This window comes from Chroicocephalus ridibundus, chromosome 19 (genome assembly GCF_963924245.1).
Source record: "Chroicocephalus ridibundus chromosome 19, bChrRid1.1, whole genome shotgun sequence".
In the NCBI taxonomy this organism is placed as follows: Eukaryota; Metazoa; Chordata; class Aves; order Charadriiformes; family Laridae; genus Chroicocephalus; species Chroicocephalus ridibundus.
In genome coordinates this window covers 1,797,964-1,816,941 of record NC_086302.1, presented here as the reverse complement: position 1 = coordinate 1,816,941, position 18,978 = coordinate 1,797,964, and the positions used below count along the sequence as shown (strand labels likewise).

The 18,978-nt window shown below is 49.6% G+C and overlaps 1 protein-coding gene across 3 annotated transcripts in view; it reads left to right on the top strand.

The window, feature by feature from the left end:
- The window catches only part of CSMD2 (CUB and Sushi multiple domains 2), a 297,274-nt gene that overhangs the window by 214,096 nt on the left and 64,200 nt on the right, over positions 1-18,978 (top strand). For 2 of the 3 annotated variants that reach the window (XM_063355709.1, XM_063355711.1), the window contains 8 exons: positions 211-398; positions 7,272-7,466; positions 8,419-8,535; positions 10,690-10,803; positions 10,944-11,039; positions 12,916-13,119; positions 13,671-13,795; positions 18,070-18,166. In XM_063355709.1, the coding sequence (XP_063211779.1) occupies positions 211-398; positions 7,272-7,466; positions 8,419-8,535; positions 10,690-10,803; positions 10,944-11,039; positions 12,916-13,119; positions 13,671-13,795; positions 18,070-18,166 (1,136 nt within the window). The remainder of the gene's footprint in view (positions 1-210; positions 399-7,271; positions 7,467-8,418; positions 8,536-10,689; positions 10,804-10,943; positions 11,040-12,915; positions 13,120-13,670; positions 13,796-18,069; positions 18,167-18,978) is intronic. The other variant, XM_063355710.1, reaches the window with a different exon arrangement.

Here is an 18,978-nt window from a genome sequence, read left to right as displayed (position 1 = left end):
CACTGCCTTACGCTTCTGTGCTCTTGACTGTATCCCCAGTCCTCCTTATGTGTGGAACAGAGACAGAAACGTCCTCTACTTACCCGAGGAGCTGTTTTGGGGCAGAAGCAGTCTCTCAGCTACGTGGTTGTACCATCGAGACCGCAGTCTCTGTTCTCGGGGCTGCTGTGGCGTGCTCACGCTTCAAACACTCCTCCTTTGGCTTTGCAGCTTCAGCCTGGAGCCTGGCTATGATTTCCTTCATATCTACGATGGACCCGATTCACTCAGCCCCCTGATCGGAAGCTTTTACGGCTCCCAGATACCGGAGAGGATCGAGAGCAGCAGTAACAGCCTCTTCCTCGCCTTCCGAAGCGACGCATCCGTCAGCAACACCGGGTTCGTCATCGACTACACCGGTAAGAGCCGTCCGGGCGCCCGCCTGGCCCCCGCCACCCAGCAAACGCCTGGGACTCCACCTGTGCTTGTTCTCGGGTGAAACCGCCTGGCAGAACCAAAGGGGAGAAGCTCTAGAGACTGCGGAAACCTCCTTTCGGGCAGTAATCCTGCGCTCTGTTTTGCCAGCGCCAAAGCTGATGAAGAGGCGTGGGACAGAAAGCTGGGAGCGGGAGAGAGGGGGCCCTGTAGCCTTGCAGAGGAGCCAGGTGCAGAAGGCAGAGAGGAGCAGCTTAAAAGGACCGTTGTGTGGTTGAGGATCAGTCACAGGTGGCTGCTTCTGTGTGGGGCTTTCATTAACAAAGAAGAAAATTTTTACATCTTTTTTTTTTTCTTTAAAGAAAATGGGAGAGCGATTCCCAGAAAATATATATTTCTGTACAGGCTGTATTCTGTGTAATCCTTCTTGCTCCACACTGAATTTAAATAGTTCTGCCTTCTCCTTCATGAGCAGAACATGCTGCTTCATTGCAGATTTGAGCTTTCAGGGTACCAGAGTGTTCAACTGCTAACTTGTTATTAGGAATGCTCCACATTGCCGTGGATTGTTAAGGTTTATTCTTAGTGGCAGAAGTGGCTTTGTCCGGGAAAGGGAGGTGCAGACACACATATCCAATACGGGATCTTGGTCTGGATTCTTGATACTGTCCTTCAAGAGTGAACCGATGGATTGGGTGGCTGTACCTCGGGGCAGGATCACGGAGGTGGATGCTCAACTCTCTTGGAGTCAGTGGAGCTCGCCTGAAAAAAAACCTGTGCATTCTGCTTCACTTAAGGATTCTAAAGCATCTACTTACAAATTCACTAATAATTCATAGAATGAACAGAATAGTCAGGTGTCAGTGTTATTAGAGCAGCGGCTTTTTTTTCTTGCTTGCTTGAGGAGGAAGTAGAGCATTTTGGTGGCTTCAGCTCTACTGGTGAGAGACGGGGCAGTGGTTAGAGTTTTCCCTGGGTGCTTTTAGGGCGCTGTCGATGGAGGCAGCTGAGAAGTGACAGACCTGGCACTGCTCTTCTGAGAGACGGGGGAAAAAAGCAAGGCTTTGGCAGCGTATGTTCCTTGTTTGTGCATAGGGTAGGTGGAAGAATGGAGTTGTTACCAACTGTAGTAAAAAAAATACACTCTGAAAGCGTATTGATCTGATGAACTGGGATTATGCAGAAAAGGATTAAAAACTGGGGGCGGCGGGGAACTGGGCTAGAAAGAAACGATTCTCCAAGCCTGCTCTGGCCTATGTGGACTACTGCGCAGTATGGGGAGAAAAGCATCGATGGCTTCAGAGGCGCTGGATGCGTGCCACCGCGAGCCAGGGCTTTGCCCGCGTGGGGCGCGCTGGGGCACGGGCCCTTGAGTCTTGTTGGCCCCACGGTGCTGGGGGCGCCGGAACGGCTCACGCCGGAGAGCTGATGGGCTGCTGCTGCCTTGGCAGTGCTGCTGCTGCTGCTTCCCCCGCGTGCTCGGGCAGTTCTCCCTTCCTCTGCCCTGTCCCCGTCCGCGGTTCCTGCTTTCGCATTTACCTGACCGGGGGTTAAGTGATAGCGAAATGGCAGTTCCTCTTGATTATGCTGAACAGATGAATATACCTCAAGTAAAGTTACAAAATAATAAGATAGAGACCATTAGCACTGCTTTAAGTTTCAAGAGATTAAAAGTTTTCTGCTCTCATTAAAATTAATTTTACTAAAAAATAAGTCTTAGGTTTTCTTCTCTTTCAGTTCCTTTTTGGGCAGCCAGAAAGTAGTTAACGAACAAAATCTCATTAAATTAGAGTGGTTGTGCGATGCGTTTTTCTCCCAACCACTCCTACAGTGTTAATCGCACCTACACACTTCCCACAAAGCCAAACTGCTGGGAGAAAAGAATGAGGCTTTAAGGTTGCTCATTAATTTCCCCACACTTTAAAAGGAACCTGGGATTCAAGTCTGAGAAGCGGCAGAAAATAGAACTTTGGGGAATCGAAGGAAGAAGAAAAGAAATGCAGGGGGGAGCGTGTGTGAAAGGAAATCAAATCCCAAGCTCGGCTCCGCGCCAGCGTGGAATCCCAAGTACAGTTCAAAGGCACCGTCTTCTCCGAGCCAGCTCCTTGCGCTCGGTCAGTGCCGCAGCCCACGTCGGCTGCTGCCCCGATGGCTCCCTGAATGCCATACGTCACCTCTGTCAGCTCTCTGCGAAATGCTGTTAATTACCAGGGCCTTTGTAGTCCTCTTCTGGTAATGTTGGGGGGGAAAGAAAGCGAAGCGGCCATCTGTCAGTCCTTGCTTGAAATCCTGCATCTTCTCTGGGACTGGGACCGTGCGCTCGCCTGCAGCTACGTGCGTCGGGTGAATTTCAAACAGCCTCAGCACTTCATTTGAAATTGTTTCAGGGGCAATGGCTCTTCAAGAGAAAGCTGTCCTCTGGGGCCAGGAGGAATGGAGAAAACAGAGAGACAAGAATGAATTTGGCTTTTGTTATGCCAGTTTTTGCATAGAGCACGGCGGCGAGAGCGGAGTGGGAATGCAGCAATGCCGTAGAAAGGTGTTTGAGGGCAGATCTTCAGCCAGGCAATTTCCCAGTTTAGCTGCACTGATATAATACACCAGCAGGACGGATGATAGATGAACACGTATCTCTTGCTTTGCACCCGTGCTGCACTGTCAGCTGTGCAGCGGAATGAGAAATCAAACTAAGGTTACCGGCAAAGAAACCCTACCTGTGCTTTGCCCACGCGCGCCTGAATTTGCAGAGGTTTGGTTTACTGTCTGCATAAAGTCTTGGCTTGGTTCAGAGGGTCAGGTGAAGCTTAAGTGCAGTAGTTTGGGATTTCCACTGGGGAGGAATTTATTCTGTGAGTGATTTTGGGTCCGGGCTGGTTCATGAAAAGAGAGACCTGCTCTGCTCAGGCATCCCGGGTACAGAGCAGCACTGGAAAAGTTTCAAAAACTGTTTCCAATCAATTTAAAAGACACCTTGGTGTAAGGGGCTTCCATTAAGCTGTCATTGCCAGAAGATCCTACCAGAGACTCTCTTAAATTTTACTGGGGATGAATCTCTAAAGTAAAGATTATCTTTTCTCATTGGGAAATCAACTGAAGGCCAATAATCCATTTGCGTTGCGGCATCTTGCAAACCACAGATTTTATTAAGATACATTTTATGCGTTCATACGCTGATATTCTTAAATTGAGATCACACTTAGCTGGTCGTGTAAAGGACAGGCTTGTCGTCTGGAGAGTTTTTCCCAAATTGTTTCCCCCCCTTATTTTGTGACTGCTGGGGACCTGTTGCCGTGGGCACAGGAGTGGGTCAAACTCCATCACCCACCGCCCCCACCCAGCACCTCGCCCCGCTGGGCTGGCGCGAGCGGGACCCACGGCCCGGGGGGGGGTTGGCTCCTGCGCCTGGGGCGGAGGGCAGGAGGGAGTTTCCAGGTTGGATGCTCCAAAGCAGGAGGGTTTCTCACGCGTTGTAGTGCTTCCTTTTCAGTTGCGGGCCAGAAGTGAAGAGGCATGAAATTGAAAGCAAATGAAGCAAAACTGATTACTTTTCCACCTTCCAAAGGAATGAAAAAAAACCACAAACCCAAACCCCAAGCCTTATTTCAAATCTGCTATTATTTTGCCAAAGCTATTTTTCCCATCCCGAGCCTATAAACATATATTCAGCATTACTTACGGGTTATTTAAGGTGGAGATTCCCCACAGAAACACTGTTCTGTAAAATCCGTTTCAAAGCAAGCTGTTTAAAACCATCCAGCACTGCTTGCTGTCAAACCAGGCAGGAACTGGGAGATGGCGCTTGACCCTAAAGCAACTTGCGTTTGAAAAACAGGTCTTTCCTTCGGAAAAGGTAGTGCCTTTAGCTGGGCTGAGTCGGAGGATGCTGGGCTCCTGGCGAGCTGGTGCGGCAGCAGCCAAGCAGCTCGGGATGCCAAGGCTGCGCCTGGTCTTCAAAATCCTGAAATAATTTGTCTTGTCTTCAGTATATGATGACTGTTGTGGAAAAAAAAAACCAAACCTGTCTTCTAGACAGTTTCTCCTGGGGTTGCTTTAAGGCTGAGCTGTTACTAAAGGCTTGCACAAGTTCCCAGATGCGCTGGGCGAACACCCACTCTCTGGATCCTTGAGCGTGCAGCTGAAAGCCTCATCTCCCGGGCTAGGAGTTCATGTGGGCTTTGGGTTTTCCTTGGGAAAGGAGAGGGGAAGCACAGAAAATTTCTGCTTTCTAACGGGCCAGTTCTCATGGCATTTTTGTCTTGACTCTTTTCTAAGCATTTGGCAGCCCGAATCTATGTGAATTGGGACATCTGGGCAAAGTCCTGGGTTTCGGAAGTGTCTGAGTGAAAATAAAATGTTAATTCCGAGTGGGCAAGCCGTGCTGTGCTCACTTCACAGCCTTGTAAATCAAAGGCTGGGAAAGCTGTGGTTTTCCCACATCGCTCTACGAGCCTTTTGGCACCGCCACGCAACCAAATTCCTTCTTAAAGTTGAGCTTCTGCCTCCCTTTGCAGCCGACTGCTGAGGAGCATCGGGGCAGCTCGTCTGCAGGGGAGTGTTCAGCTGGAGGTGTGCGTAGGACTGGTGTGTCAGGATGCGTCGTCCTCGAAGGTGCGCGGTGTCCCCGGAGGCACAGACCCTCAAGGGAACAGAGAAACAGTCAAGGATGAGGAGAACACAACAAAAGCGGTGGGGCTGCTGCTCAGCCATCAGCCACCGGCCTTTTTTCAGGGTGACTTGAGCACTGAACGTCATGATTTTTCAAAGCGAGAGCAGAGGCTGAGATCAAGCACACGGCTCAGACATCTGGCAGCCGGGCGGGAGCCTGACTGACAGGCTGAAGCCACATCAGCTTGTTAAGATGAAAGGCAGCGAGACCGTGCAAAATAACAAGAGAGGCAGAAAGTGGTCAGAAGGAAGCCGTTGGGTGCAGCTTTTGTATGACAAGGGCTAAAAGTGAATATTAGCAAGTGAGAGAAACAAAAGCTCGCGGAGTGAAAAAGTATTTTGGAAAAGTAGATGAAGAATTTACCCTTGCAGATGGCTGGTGTGCTGCAGCGGACTCTGGGCCATGCGCTGCTCATCCTCGGTTGCCCAGAAGCGATTAGTCGCTTCCGTGGGCTGTGACCAGTCCGAACAGGAATATTCGTTGACTTGCAGTAGTGGCGAAGGCTGCCTGCTTGCTTCCCCAACTACAGCTGAGTTCTCACAAGCGTAAGGATAAACGAGGAGGGAACGCGTTCATCTGAGCTGCCCAGAGTGCCCAGGGCTTTGCTCTTCACTGCTGTGACTCAAACAAGCTTTTTGGTCCTGATATCTTACTCATCGTAATGCAGATTTCTCTATCGTGCCTGGCTGGTCTCTCAGCAGGACCATCAGATCACACACGGGAAATAACGGGATAAAAATATTTGTTGACTTCCTTTGTCTTAGAACCCAAATCTTCTCCATCGTGTTCCGAGCATCAAAGCTCCCTTTCGAATGCTGCAGTAATGATGCTTCCAGGCGCTTGTGTGTCCCTTCCCAGGGTCAGATGAACTGGAGCACCTCGTTATTCGGCTGGGGAACAGGGTTGCTCAAGGGAAAAGGGGCTCGTCCAAAGTTTGTGCGGTGACGGCAGTAACACAGAGGAGAACCCAGGACTTCAGGCTTTAACGTTGGGCGATAGGAGCATCCGATGGTCGGTGGGGAGCCCGGAGGGTTGGCGAGTCCGTGACTCCCGCAGTTGGGCACTCGTGTTCTAGGGAGAACCGGGTGGGCTCGCGTCTGCGGTTCAGGGCAGCTCGTCCTGGTGGAACCATGTCACGTCCTCTTGTCCCCTCTTTCCTGGATCACTAGCTCGTGGTACAGCTGTTGTGTAAAGGAAGCCACAGAGCTAATCCTCTTTTCACTGCAAACAAAGAAACAAAAGCAAGATCTGGGGGCTTTGCTGTTTTCTGCGTCTCCCCCCACCCCTTCCCCAAATACTAAAAGCCCATGATTTAATGCTTAAACACATTATAATTGTTCACAGACCCACTGCTCTCAGAAAAGCCCTCATCTTTAATGAGCAATTTCCAGATGACAAAAGAGCAGGCTTAATCAAAGCCTCTAATTATATTTCATGCAGAAAAAAAAGGAAGGGGAAAAAAAAAAAAAAAAAAGAAAAAACCCTCAGAAGAAGAAGGAAAGAAATATCGAAGTCCTGACAGCTCTGTAGTCTTTACTGGAATTTTCATATGTAAATGGGGTTTTTAACTCTGCAGGGCATAGTGAACAGGGAGAAAAATGTCTTCATTTTGTCTAACTGCTTGTAATCATTTTGCCATAATTGCAGCCATGCTGCACATCTGGAGAGTCAACCAGCTCGCACATGGCACTGCGTGTTTCCGTGGCGAGAGCAGACAGCTCTGAGGTAGGGGAACGATAGGTGCCAGGGAGATAACGTGACACAGGTACCACATCTGAAACGTGTTTCGTGTTCAATCTGTGTTTATATGCCCCGGTCTGCAAAGTTCTTCGCGGCCTGTCCCCTGTGCGAGACAGGAGGGCGAGCGGAGAGAGTTAAATCAAAGCTTTGCCTCGTTGGTTGGATCGGGTACCAGTAAATGTGTGCATGAACCGAAGCCTGCCGTCTTCCAGTAGGCTTGTGCTGGAGCTGAGCATCTGGGAATGGTCAGGACCAGAATCTGACCCGTATCATTCCCCAGATTCAGCAGCACGATGGAATGCTTGAAGTCTAAACGCTGCAAATAGTACGAGTCTTTGTGATACGCTTAAGTGAGACTCCCAGATGAGAAAAACCAAAAACCGTGCCATTGACCAAAACTGGGGAGTATCTGTGTCAGACCAGTAACGATCTTGGCAATTCTCTCTTGCAGAAAATCCCCGGGAGTCGTGCTTCGATCCGGGGTCGATTAAGAACGGCACCCGCGTGGGGACGGATCTGAAGCTGGGATCTACCGTTACCTACTACTGCGACGGAGGGTACGACATCGAAGGGGGCTCCACGCTGACGTGTGTAATGGGAGGGGATGGAAAACCCACGTGGAACAAACCTCGACCCACCTGTACAGGTGAGGCCCAAGGGGACGGGGTGAGCAGAGCACGATCTGCCTGTTGCTGAATACTTCAGCGGTTTATCCTAATGAAATGCGTGATGTCACTTTTGCACAGAGCTGCTTGCAGGGGGACAGAGAGGGGTTTTTCTCAGTGTTTCATAATTTTTCAATTTTTTTAACAGCCGGAGGTCAGGAAGAGCTGAGCTGTGTTGAGGTTTCTTGTACCTTCTTTTGAGCGGGACAGAAAACTGGACACAACAGATGATCCGCGTGACAGACCCTGTGTCCCCCGTGCAGGGTGGGATTCAGGAGCCACTTAAACACTTGCTTAACCCGATCCCCGCTAATCAAAGCCCTTAAGGGGGTGCTTTCCTGAGTGGGGTCAGAGTTTATTGAGAAAACAGAAGGCATTTTTTTCTGAGGGGTTCTGTGATTTTGTTTTTTTTTTTTTCTTTTGTTTTCTGGCTTAATGAGAAAGTGGTTTAAATGACGGGTTTGCAGTCAGACCTCCTCAACCTGGGGAGCGCGTGAAGAGGTCGGTCCGCAGTGACCGGCAGAGGGAAATCTGTGGCTGGGGGAGGATGCCGTTCCTGCTGGAGCCAGGCTCCTCCGCTGCCGAAGGAGTCGGAGCTCGTTCTGACGGGTCCTGAGCTTTAAGGTCGGGTGAAGAACGGTGCAAATCACGCCTTAGGCTACAGCACCGTACACGGCATCCCGTGGCCTTGGCGTGGTCTTGATGATTAAATGTGAAGCAGGCTTGAACTCGGGTTAGGATCAGCCTTGTTTTTCTCCAGGAGAACTTGCAGCGAGAGCTGCGCTGCCTGGAGCGGAGAGCCGATGGTGGCTGGGGGCAGCTGGAATTGCTCAGCGTTCCGGCTCGGGGATCCCAGAACAGCAGGAAAAAGGCTGATGGTTCGAGGCTTTGGGAAGGTGCACTCGGTGAGCTCTTCCTGACTTTCTCTTGCAGCGCCCTGTGGTGGGCAGTACACGGGCTCGGACGGCGTCGTCCTCTCTCCGAACTACCCCCAGAACTACACCAGCGGACAAGTCTGCTTGTACTTCATCGTCGTGCCCAAGGACTATGGTACCGTTTGGGGGCAGGTTTTGAAAATCTCTCCTACTATCTCCTGTTTGGGTTTTTTTGTTCGAACAAAGCAGACTAAATTCATATATATTCATATATATATTTATATGGTGATAAGGGAGGGTGGGAAATAGTAAGTGGTACTGTTGGATGCTATTTATACTTTGTTGTAGTCAGGAAGGATGATGGGAATTTTCTGAATTTCAAAATCTATCCAAAATGAGGGGATAAAAAAAACCTAACAAAAAACACCATCTTGTGATTCCCCTTCCAGTTCCTGCGCTATATCCAGTCATACAGAGTTGAAAAATCAGCATAAAATAATTCATGGTGATTAATGCCAGCAGCAGACTCGGAGGACCTCCGAGAGTACAAAATGTATTTACCATAAACACACGCGAAGTGCGGTGCTAAATAATCTGCCTGCGCAGAGAAGCAATAAATGTGTAGTTCTGTGGATGTGCAACTATGGTACTTAGGACTAATTTTTATTTTTAAATAACACGTGAATTAAATTTTAAAACTAGATCCAAACAAAGGCCAGGTCCATTTACATAGACGGTCGCTCTTTTTAGAGTCCAGTCCATTTTGGTCAGACCTTGAGAACGACGACTGATTTTCTAGAAACCTTTGAGGCAGCTATCTGGATATTAGTATTGGTTAACGTATTTTCTTGTTTGAAGGGAATTTAAAGTTCTTGAGGAGCGCTTGCACTGACAGTTGTGGCAGGCGAAGGTCTCTCAATTCTGTTATTTGATGGTGCTTCTCAGCGCGTTGTGTTGATCTAGTCGGTCCCTGGGGTCCTTTCAGTTGTTTGTGATCTCCTTCCCTGGGATAGGGAGGTGTGGAATAAGGAATGCCCTGTTCGGATGTCAGTTATAAGCTCCTTTCACTCGAATTGCCCTTTTTGCCTGTGTGCGGGCAGGGTACGGCCGAGTTCCAGGATCTAACGGATGAAATACTGCACTGCTCTCTTATGCCTCTTAACCTGGTTTTGCTGTAGCTGATCTTGATATTGTGTTAAGAAACACAGGAGCTAGAGGGCTAGACAGTCGTGATCTGCAAGTCTGACTTTTGCCTACGGTAGGATGACAGCTAAATTAGTTTCTCTTCCCCACCTGCTACCTTTCAAGAGCTTCATTAAAACAAGCAGCAAAGCCATTAGTAGTGGTGGTGTGCGTCTACCGTCTCCTTCGCTTGCCGGTTCTGTGTACGGCAGGCATCGGGCTGCGCTGTCGTCGCTTTTTCAGTGCTCCCAGCATCAAAGCTGTGCTGGAAACCTGAACGGTGCAGGAGACAAATGTGGTACCTTGGTGGATGGGGAATTTCACGGCGAGAGACCTCTCAGCTTGTGAATCTGCAACTGGGCACGTGCAACTTGAAAATGTAAAGCTAGGAGAGGAGACAAAGCGGAGAAAAAAAAAATCTTCTAAGTACAGATTTGGGATTAAAAAGCCTGTTGTTATAATTGGGAAAATAAAGATAAATAACTAATCTCTTTGCTCTAGCTAAAAAAATGCTCTGATCATCCTCTCATTGTTATTTTCTCCCTTTTATAAGCTCTGCCTGCTCCTAGTGCGTTTACAGCGTATGCAGTGGGAGCCAGACTCCCTCGTTAGCAGTCTCTGTAGACAGGTTTAGGACTGACTGTTAATAAAATAGTGCGTGTCCTCTCTCCCTGGCAGTCGTCCTCCCTGACCGGAGAGGTTCAATCTGGAAACTAAGTTCTTCGGGACAGGGATTGTTATTTTGTTCAGGTTTTGCACAATGCCTAACCCAACGGGAGCCTGCTTCATGACAGAGGTTCAATACAAATAATAAATAATAATTATCGGTTGGTGAAATTATATACCTTGCGTTATGTAGGCAGGCAAATGGGATGATTCATAAAAGAATCCCTTTTGGCCTATGAATCAGTGTTAAAGCGTACTGGCAAGCGAGCACGGGGGAGGCTGGTTGCTGCTTCTGTTATGCCTACTTTGTGGATAAATAAAGGGCTCCCATCTTCCAGGGCTGTCAGTCAGGCCCTTTTTATCTCTGCCAAGCTCCTGAAATCAAAGCCGCTGAAATGCCGGGGCCGCAGCCCTGGCTGTGCGGGGATGGCGGTGCGGCTGCTCCCACTGCCGGCCCCCACCGCGCTCCCTCTCTTCACAGTGGTCTTCGGGCAGTTCGCCTTCTTCCAGACCGCGCTCAACGACGTCATCGAAGTCCACGATGGCCCCAACCAGCACTCCCGGCTCCTCAGCTCCCTCTCGGGCTCTCATACAGGTAGGGAACGTCTCCGGGTTGCTGCTGGGAAAAGCAGGCTAAAACCACAGCCGGCCGTGTATCTCGCTCGGTGCCTCCCATTTGTGTTGCTAATGCTGTCACCTTGGTCTCTCCTGCGTTCTCTCTTTCTCCTCATCCAGGTGAATCGTTGCCGTTAGCTACCACCAACCAGATCCTCCTCAAATTTAGTTCCAAGGGTCAATCTACAGCCAAAGGTTTTCATTTTGTCTACCAAGGTGAGTGCAGTTGTGTTCTGAAGGTGTCCTCAGGTCAGTCACGAGATAATGGTCAAAAATATAGCGATGTCTTGAAGTGTCCTGAACTGCTTTTGGTGCCGGTGGGTCATTGTACGCTTTGCATCTGAACAGGAAACACCAGAGATGAGGTTTATTTGGGCAGCAGGGGGCTCGCAGGGCTGTCTGGCTCCTGTAGGCGCGTCGTATTCAGACCTTCCATCTTCACTCAGCCTCAGCCCTCGCGCGCCCCAGGATTAGCATCAGAAGTATCTCACTGGATCATGCCCTGAGCGCACAGCGAGTTCTGGAGATTTATACCCAAGCAATTTTTCCCACTGGCATTTTAGCACATTTCTGGGTGTAAGCAGACGAACGCTTGTCTAGCAGCTCCGTGAAATCCTTCCTCTCCGCGCGGCAGAGGCTTAGGTCTCCTGCTGTCAAACTCTTGCCCCTTGATCCTTTCGGTAACAGCTTGCATCGTGTTGGGCGAGTCCCGCTTAGAGATTTTAAAGTAGTAAATAGAAAGTGATGCACAGAATAGTGGGAAAACAGAAGGGCTTTCTCGCCCACGCGCTTTGTGTCGTTCTGGTGGTTCAGGCTTTTACACACGCGTCCCTGTGAGGTGGGGACAGACAGCAGGGGCAGCCCGTGCCTTCTCCGGGGGCGAAGTGAAGATGGTTTGGATTTTATAGTATCCGTTCTCTGGAATTTCTGCTAATTATTGTACAACAACTGCAGTTCTGATAGTCATCTTCCAAGATTTCAGCAAAGCAAAGGTTTTGATGAAATCAGTAAAGATTACCTCCTCCCTCCTGCGTGCTAATTATGAGCTGCACGCTCCTCGGCAATTACTGCCTGGAAAGCAAGAGTAAGAGGAACAGACAGCCCTGGTTTTGATCTGCCTGGCCAGGATCTACTGGCGTTTCCTCTCGGTTTTTACCCAAAGGAGGAGTTCTCTCTCCCAAAGCCTCCCCCATGGCGGGACACACGCGCCTCCCCGTTCCCCTCCCCGACCACCGACACGCTTCAGCTTCTCGCTGATCATCTCGCGTGATGCCTTTGACAGTGGGTTTGACATCCATCTCTCTGAATCAAATTAAAATCAAACGACGTAGCTAATGTGCTCATCATCTTCACATTTTTTCCTTCCCAGCAGCTCAGGCATTAAACGCTAATAAATTGTAAAGCAACTCGGAGAAAAATACGAATTGATTTCTTCCTCAGCAATAGACGTTTCTTTGTCTCGTTTTTCCCCTCGCTTGTCTGCCAGACTCTCCATTTCTTTCTCTGGCTGTTGTTTGCAGGATCGAACAGGAACACAGGCAATTTCAGCAGCTGGCGATGCAGCATCGCAGCTTGAGCTCCCCTTTTCTGTCGCTTACCCTGCCCATCCTGAAGAAGATTGTTTAAAATTGCTGTCCTTTACAGCAATGAGGCCGAGGGAGCTGAGAAACACTAAAGGGTTTTTCTGCCGAGGCTCTAACGTTATGTGGCAAAGCAAATTTTTGGAAAGTCGTTGCTGAATGCCTTCGTTTCCCTACTTAGAAATGACCTTTCTGGTGTGATGATAAGTTTTCTGAAGGCAGTCTCATCATAGAAAGCACGCGTCGGTCTGCTTTTATTTCAAGTATCACCTGAATTGACAGAAGCTTGAAATAAATGTTTGGGTTTTTTTTACTACTGGTCATGTTTGGATTCAGCCACTCTTTGGGGTTTAGGTATAATCAGATTCCTGTGTTACTTTTAATGGATCTTTAATTTGGCACTTATTATGGCACTCATATTTCCAAAATGTTTGTTCTAACCATTTTTTTCTTTTTTCTTTTTTTTTTTTTTTCCTTGGGAATCTGCTGGTTTCTCCTGTCCGCAATGCAAGCGGTCCCTCGGACCAGTGCCACCCAGTGCAGCTCGGTGCCGGAGCCGCGCTACGGCCGGCGGCTGGGCAGCGACTTCGCGGTGGGGGCGGTGGTGCGGTTCGAGTGCGGCGCTGGCTACGCGCTCCAGGGCTCCCGCAGCATCCAGTGCCTCACCATGCCCGGGGCGCTGGCCCAGTGGAACGTCTCGGTACCCACCTGCGTGGGTAGGTATCGCTGGGGTTGGGGGAAGAAAGGATGAGACAGGTTGGGCAGGTTGTGGTAGAAAAATAAATTACATCCTTTGGGATGGTTAAAAAAAACCACTCCACCAGCCGACAACAAAAAACCAAAACCCCAACAAAACAACAAAAAAAAAAATGCCCTTTTCGTACCTCGTACGGCCGGATTATGAAGAAGGCATTCAACCCCAAATGTCAGGGAAGGGAGCTTTTGATCCAGTACTCGGCTGTGGGGCCTGGGGCAGCGTCTGGTAGGAATTAGATCCGACTGAAGCTGCTTTCGCCTTCTTTGGAGGAGAACCCCCAGTCTGGTGGGTTGATGTACCCCGTGCTCCCCACGCCTAAGGGCTTGTGCGCTGCTTGTCTTACAAGTTATATGAGCGATTTACTGAAAAGAGGATTATTCCTACAAATCTCATCCTTGAATCGTGAGCCAGTTCTGCTTGCTTTTTTGTCCATGGACAGATGTTTTAAAGAGAATGTTTTAGCATAAAGCCAAGTCCTTCCATCTTCAAGCGTTACTTTGCTTATTTCAGTGCCGTGCGGTGGAAATTTGACGGAGCGCAAAGGAACCATCCTGTCCCCCGGCTTCCCTGAGCCGTACCTGAACAGCCTCAACTGCGTCTGGAAGATAACGGTCCCCGAAGGAGCAGGGATACAGGTACCGTGTCCGCACTGCCGCGAGGGCTGGAGAGGGGAACGCGCCCTATCCGCGGCACTTAGAGAGGCCACGTGTTGTGAAGCTGCTGCTCCTCGCAGCAGAGAGACCGGTTGAACGTGTGATACTCTGGAATCAGAGACTCGTTTACACTACGACTGCCAAAAGTGGGCAATACTTCAAAGGATTTTTTTGCCTCCTGGAGGCACTCTCCATGGGCAATCAACTGGAGCCGTGTGGCTGTTCTGGTGTAACAAAATAATTGTGGTATTTTGGGCATATATCTTTATACTGCTTAATTATGCAACGTTTGAAAGCAATGTAAGCTACACCGAGGAAGAGTTGCTTGCTCGGCGTGCCTGCGTGGATTTGTTATGCCAGCAGAGTTGCAGCAGTGTGATTATACAATTACAGCTTTGCTGTTCATTGTCTCCAGGTAAATGAGCTCTCTCTTCAGGTCTTTCTGTGGTCCTTATCATTCCTCTGCAGAAATAGTCCTGCAGGCTAGACGATGTTGAGAATTAAGCCCAACATCAGAGACCGACCCTTAGATAAAGTTCCCGTTCAGCACGCGTGTGCCTCGTCGGCGCCGGAAGCGTCTCGCCGTGCGCTGCGCTGACATCGGTTGACACGCAGGAGATGGATTCTTTAACGTGTTCGTTCATTCCACAGCCCTCATTATCAGAGGGTTTCTTTCTTCTTCTTCTTTGCGCCACTTTGTCTGTGAGGGTTTTGTTCATTAAGTGCTTTTATTTCCCTGTCGTGTATTTGCTAATAGACTTGTCGGTGGGTTCCTCCCTCTCCGCGGCGCTGCCGGCTGTTGGCACGCAGCAGTTGTCTTTCTCTCTCAAGAGTTCCACTGAAACATCATCCCTGCCTTGCTGGGTTCCGGTTCTGCACCCCCAGGCGGGGCTCCGTACCTGGTGCCACCCTCGTAACTCAGACCCACCCCGAAGTCTGGGGCGGCAGAGCCGGTGGGAGCAGCCCTGGGGGCTTCACAGCAAAGCAGCACGAGCCTGGAGTAGTATTTTGTGCCCTCTGCCAGGTTTTTGCTGTGCCCAGTCCAGCAAACTCCCCTCCCCTCTTCCGTTCTGAAGCCGTTTAAAATAGTGTTTTCAGAAGCCTGAGAGCTCACTGCCGGTGCTTTCCTGTTCATCTGGAACTTTAGCCCTTCTCGACGCCCCCCAATGACAGCAGCATCCATTTCCCTCAGCCAAACGTCTCAACGGTTGAGGCAGTTTGCAAGTTGCTCGGGGCTCCCGGGACCGGGAGGTGATAATTCACTTAATTTTTAAAGCGATGTAAATAGGTGTCTGTGCTCTGCGGGGCCGTGTCCTGAATGCAAACCCTCGCTGCCACTTCCCAGCCCGCGGGGCTGGTTTTGCACGTCTCCGCGGCGCTGAGAGGAAAGCGGGTGTCACAGCGCGCGGTTAAAAGCGTGCCTTTATTCATAAGTAATTTTTTCTCACCTCTTTGGTTGTGCAAATTCAGCTGTCATGTATAACTGGAAAATGTAACGCCAAAGTGTTTTAAAGGGGTTTTTTGTTTGTTTGTTTGGGGTTTTTTTGTCCATCGTGCTGTATGTGGTCTCTTGCAAGGCAAGTAGATATTTTTGAGTCTAACATAAATGCGTGCAAACAAAAAGTGTATCCCGTGGCTGAGCTTTACCACTGCCGGAGCCGTAAGTTCAGTTCTGGCTCTGGAGTGGGAAGGTTTTGGCGAAGGGCAGGACCGTGGTCCGTCCTTCACAAGGAAAGACCTTCAGCAGGTCCTTCCTCTGGCGCTCGGGGAGGGCCCGTGCGGAGCCGCAGCGGTGCGGGGGTCCCCGCTTCCAGCCGTGCCGGGCTGTGTGGGGGACGCGGTGCCTTGGGGTGCCCCGGGCTGGGGGTGGGATGGCACCTTCCCTCGGCATCAAACCAGGTCCCGTCGGCTTGTGACACTGGGGCTTCCACTACAGGTCTTCTAGGGGGAGGGGAAAGGCCTGGTGAAAGGTGTTGCCCCCCCGGGGAGTAGAACAGTCCCCGTGAAGTCCCGTGCGGGGGCTGCCGGCTGCGGGGCAGCCCCGAGGCAGGGTGATGGGCATGGAGCGGGACGCGCCGCGCTCCCCTGCAGCCGCTGCGTAACCTGCCCCGCTGCCCCGCCACCCCCTTGTGTGTGCAAGGTGTTCGTGGTTATTAGATACTAATTTAAGCATCAGTTTACCCTCATTTTGTAAAACAATTAAAGGTTAAACAACTGTAAATCAGAGGAGGAGGTGAAATTAAAGCTTTCTTGGTCGCGGCGAGTCACCAGCAGGATTTTTATGTAATCAGTGTACGAGCTAGCACTGCTGCCATGAATTATTCATTCCTGTAGCAAACCTTCCCGAGTGAATTAATTTATATACATGGCAGTAAATAGATGCAGATCCCTCGTGAATCCACATGTCAGACTAGAATTAGGACCTTAAAAATGTTTATTCCGTTAAGTTGGGGGGGGGAGGAGAATAAATAATTTAGAAAATGTAAGAGCAAACAGAATGCACGTTCTCAAGCCACGTTCTCTTTCAATAATGTAAATCACAATCAGGGTGTAATTATGCGGGCTGGAAGGTATTGGCTTGGTCAGTGTGATCAGTAATGGCTCTGCAGGGGTCACTGCAATTTCTGCTACAGGAACTCCACTTATTTTTTGGAAAAAAAAAGCAAAAACAACTTTGCAGGAACTTTATCGCCTGCTTTATTCAGAAAAATTCAAGGAGGAAAAAGGTTAAAATGGCAGAAATAATGGGATTTGATTTTTTTATTATTTTTTTAAGAGTGCGTGTGTTTTATGTTCGGCAGGGCAAAGGCAAGCGAGATGTTTGGAGTGGATGAGTAAATACAGGAGAAGAACACGGCAGGAAAACGGGGAGGGGGGGGTTCAGAGAGTTGCCAGAGGGAAGAGTGTGTGTGTGTACACGTGTGTGTACGTGTGTGTGTGTGCGCGCGCGCGTGTGCAGTCAAGATTCGCAGGGCATTGACGTCTCTTCACGGTGTTCGCTCCGGGTGACGTGTCCTGCCGGGCTCTGTGCTTCAGGGAGGAATTCTGTTGAGCTCCAGCGGACGATGGATCAGAAGCGTTGGGCTTAGCAGGAAATCTTCATCCAAAGGGACCTCGAAGAATCAGGACTTTGCAGTGAGCAGATGTGGGCAGCTGGAAGTAAAGGGAATTACCAAAGTTCCGGCGTTCTCCCCAAACCCTCCGGCAGCACTGCTCAACAGCTGCCGCTTCTGCCCCGTGCCAAGAAGTGATGCCTCTTGGTTGGGGCCACGGTGTACGAGTCGTTTACTCTCCTGATTCGTCTCTAAGGGTCCTTTTTTGGGTTGTTGGCCTAGAAGTTTAATTTGAGGTACCCGGTGTTTGAAAATTTCATCTAGAGCTTAGAAATTACAGCTGTGTTTTCCCAAATAGCGCCGACTTTCGCTCAGGTTTGCTGCGTGACTCTCCCAGGCAGCTCACAAGCTTGATCTCCAGCACAGCTTATTTTTTGTTAACGGGACAGTGAACACTTTGAACTGCCAGTATTGAGGAATAAAGGCAGAATCCATTTGAACGGGAATCAAGGAAAACAAATCTGTGCAATTACACGTAGATCTTTGCTGAAGTATAAGAGCTGCTTTTCAGTGTAAATGCAGATTTATCAGATCTCAAGACTTTACTCATTTGAGGATTGCATTGATGTTCTGACTAATGGAGTCGAGTGACTCCATGAAGCCTCCAGACCTCATGCAGCATGGCAGAGAAAGGTGGGGAATTTGAAAATGCAACTTACATGATTTGACTAAAAGCTGAGAAACAAGGCGGTTGCAGAAACTTAATTGGATTAAAAAATCGTGTGGTTTAATGCAGGTTTCTTTGGTTTTGTTTTAGCTCTTGGCCTGCTAGTGGTTGCTTTCGTATGAAAAGTGTTGCGAAAGTCTTCAGGGATTTCTCAAAGCAGAAAAAAAAGGCTCAGATTCTCCGCTGCTGTGAAACTACAGGAGCTCTCCCTTTGTAGCAGCAGAAGTCAGCATCCCTGCTACGGAAGTTTGGAGCGTGGAGTTTGCTGGAAAATAGCAATACAACCCAAATGGTGGTAGTCAGAGGCAATAGGTCTCCAATTTTTGCCCGTGCATTAGCACAGATAAACAGCAGTGCTGACTTAAAGCCCTGGAGCGCGTTCCTGACCTCGTTAACAGCCCTTTCACTGATATTATTTTGGTGTGTTAGCAGGATTGCGGGGGTTGTACTCTTACTTTTTTCTTTTGTCTCTTCAGATCCAGGTGATCAGTTTTGTTACTGAGCAGAACTGGGATTCCCTGGAAGTGTTCGATGGAGGAGATAACACAGCCACCATGCTGGGGAGTTTCTCTGGTACGTGTTCAGCATCCTGTTCAGTGCAGCCCATCAGCGCGTGCTTAATTCCCGTTCGCCTCAGCTGGACTTCAGCACGTACATAAAATTAAGCATGTGCTTAAGTGCTTCAAAAACTTGGAATAGATTTAAGCGCGTGCTTAAAGGGAATCCTAGGCTTTGCTGAACTGGGAATTTGACTACAGTCTTCCTGCAGCAAATGTTGATGGAGAGCCTTGAACACAAACCCAGTGGGTTAGGTTTGGGTTTTTTGCAAAAATGAGCGCTTCCACAGCCTGCCGGCGGGGGCTGCCGCAGCACCGCTGGGTCGCGTGGGGTTAACTCAGACCCTGCACTGGTCAGGTTAACCGAACCTGGCCGATTTCCACCAAAATGGATGAACAAAAACAACCTTTCTTTTGCTCAGCACTGGGGACCGTGGCTTTTCACAGAGCTGGGAGCAGCCAGAGCCCAAGGGCATTGTAAAGCTTTCAAATATCAGAGCCACTCACAAACCGACAGCCCCGATTCTTGCTTATTTAATGAACAAACGTGTTCAAAGTGCTCTGAGGTTGGTAAGGAGAAGGGTCATGCGTAAAGACCAGCAAGCTCTGCTCCCAGCGCTGCGCCTGGGATGGAGCTGCCTTCATCTGCTGCTGCAGCAGCTTGCAGGGAACGCGGCGGGAGAAGGGATCCGGGACCCGCGGGGACCCGCGCTCCACCCACGCTGTTTCTCATCACCGATTCCCTTCTCCGTGCTTCCAGTCTGCCTGGCCCGTAAGTGGTAAAACTTCACATGATGAAATTCATCAGTAGACTGGAAAGGCCATTGC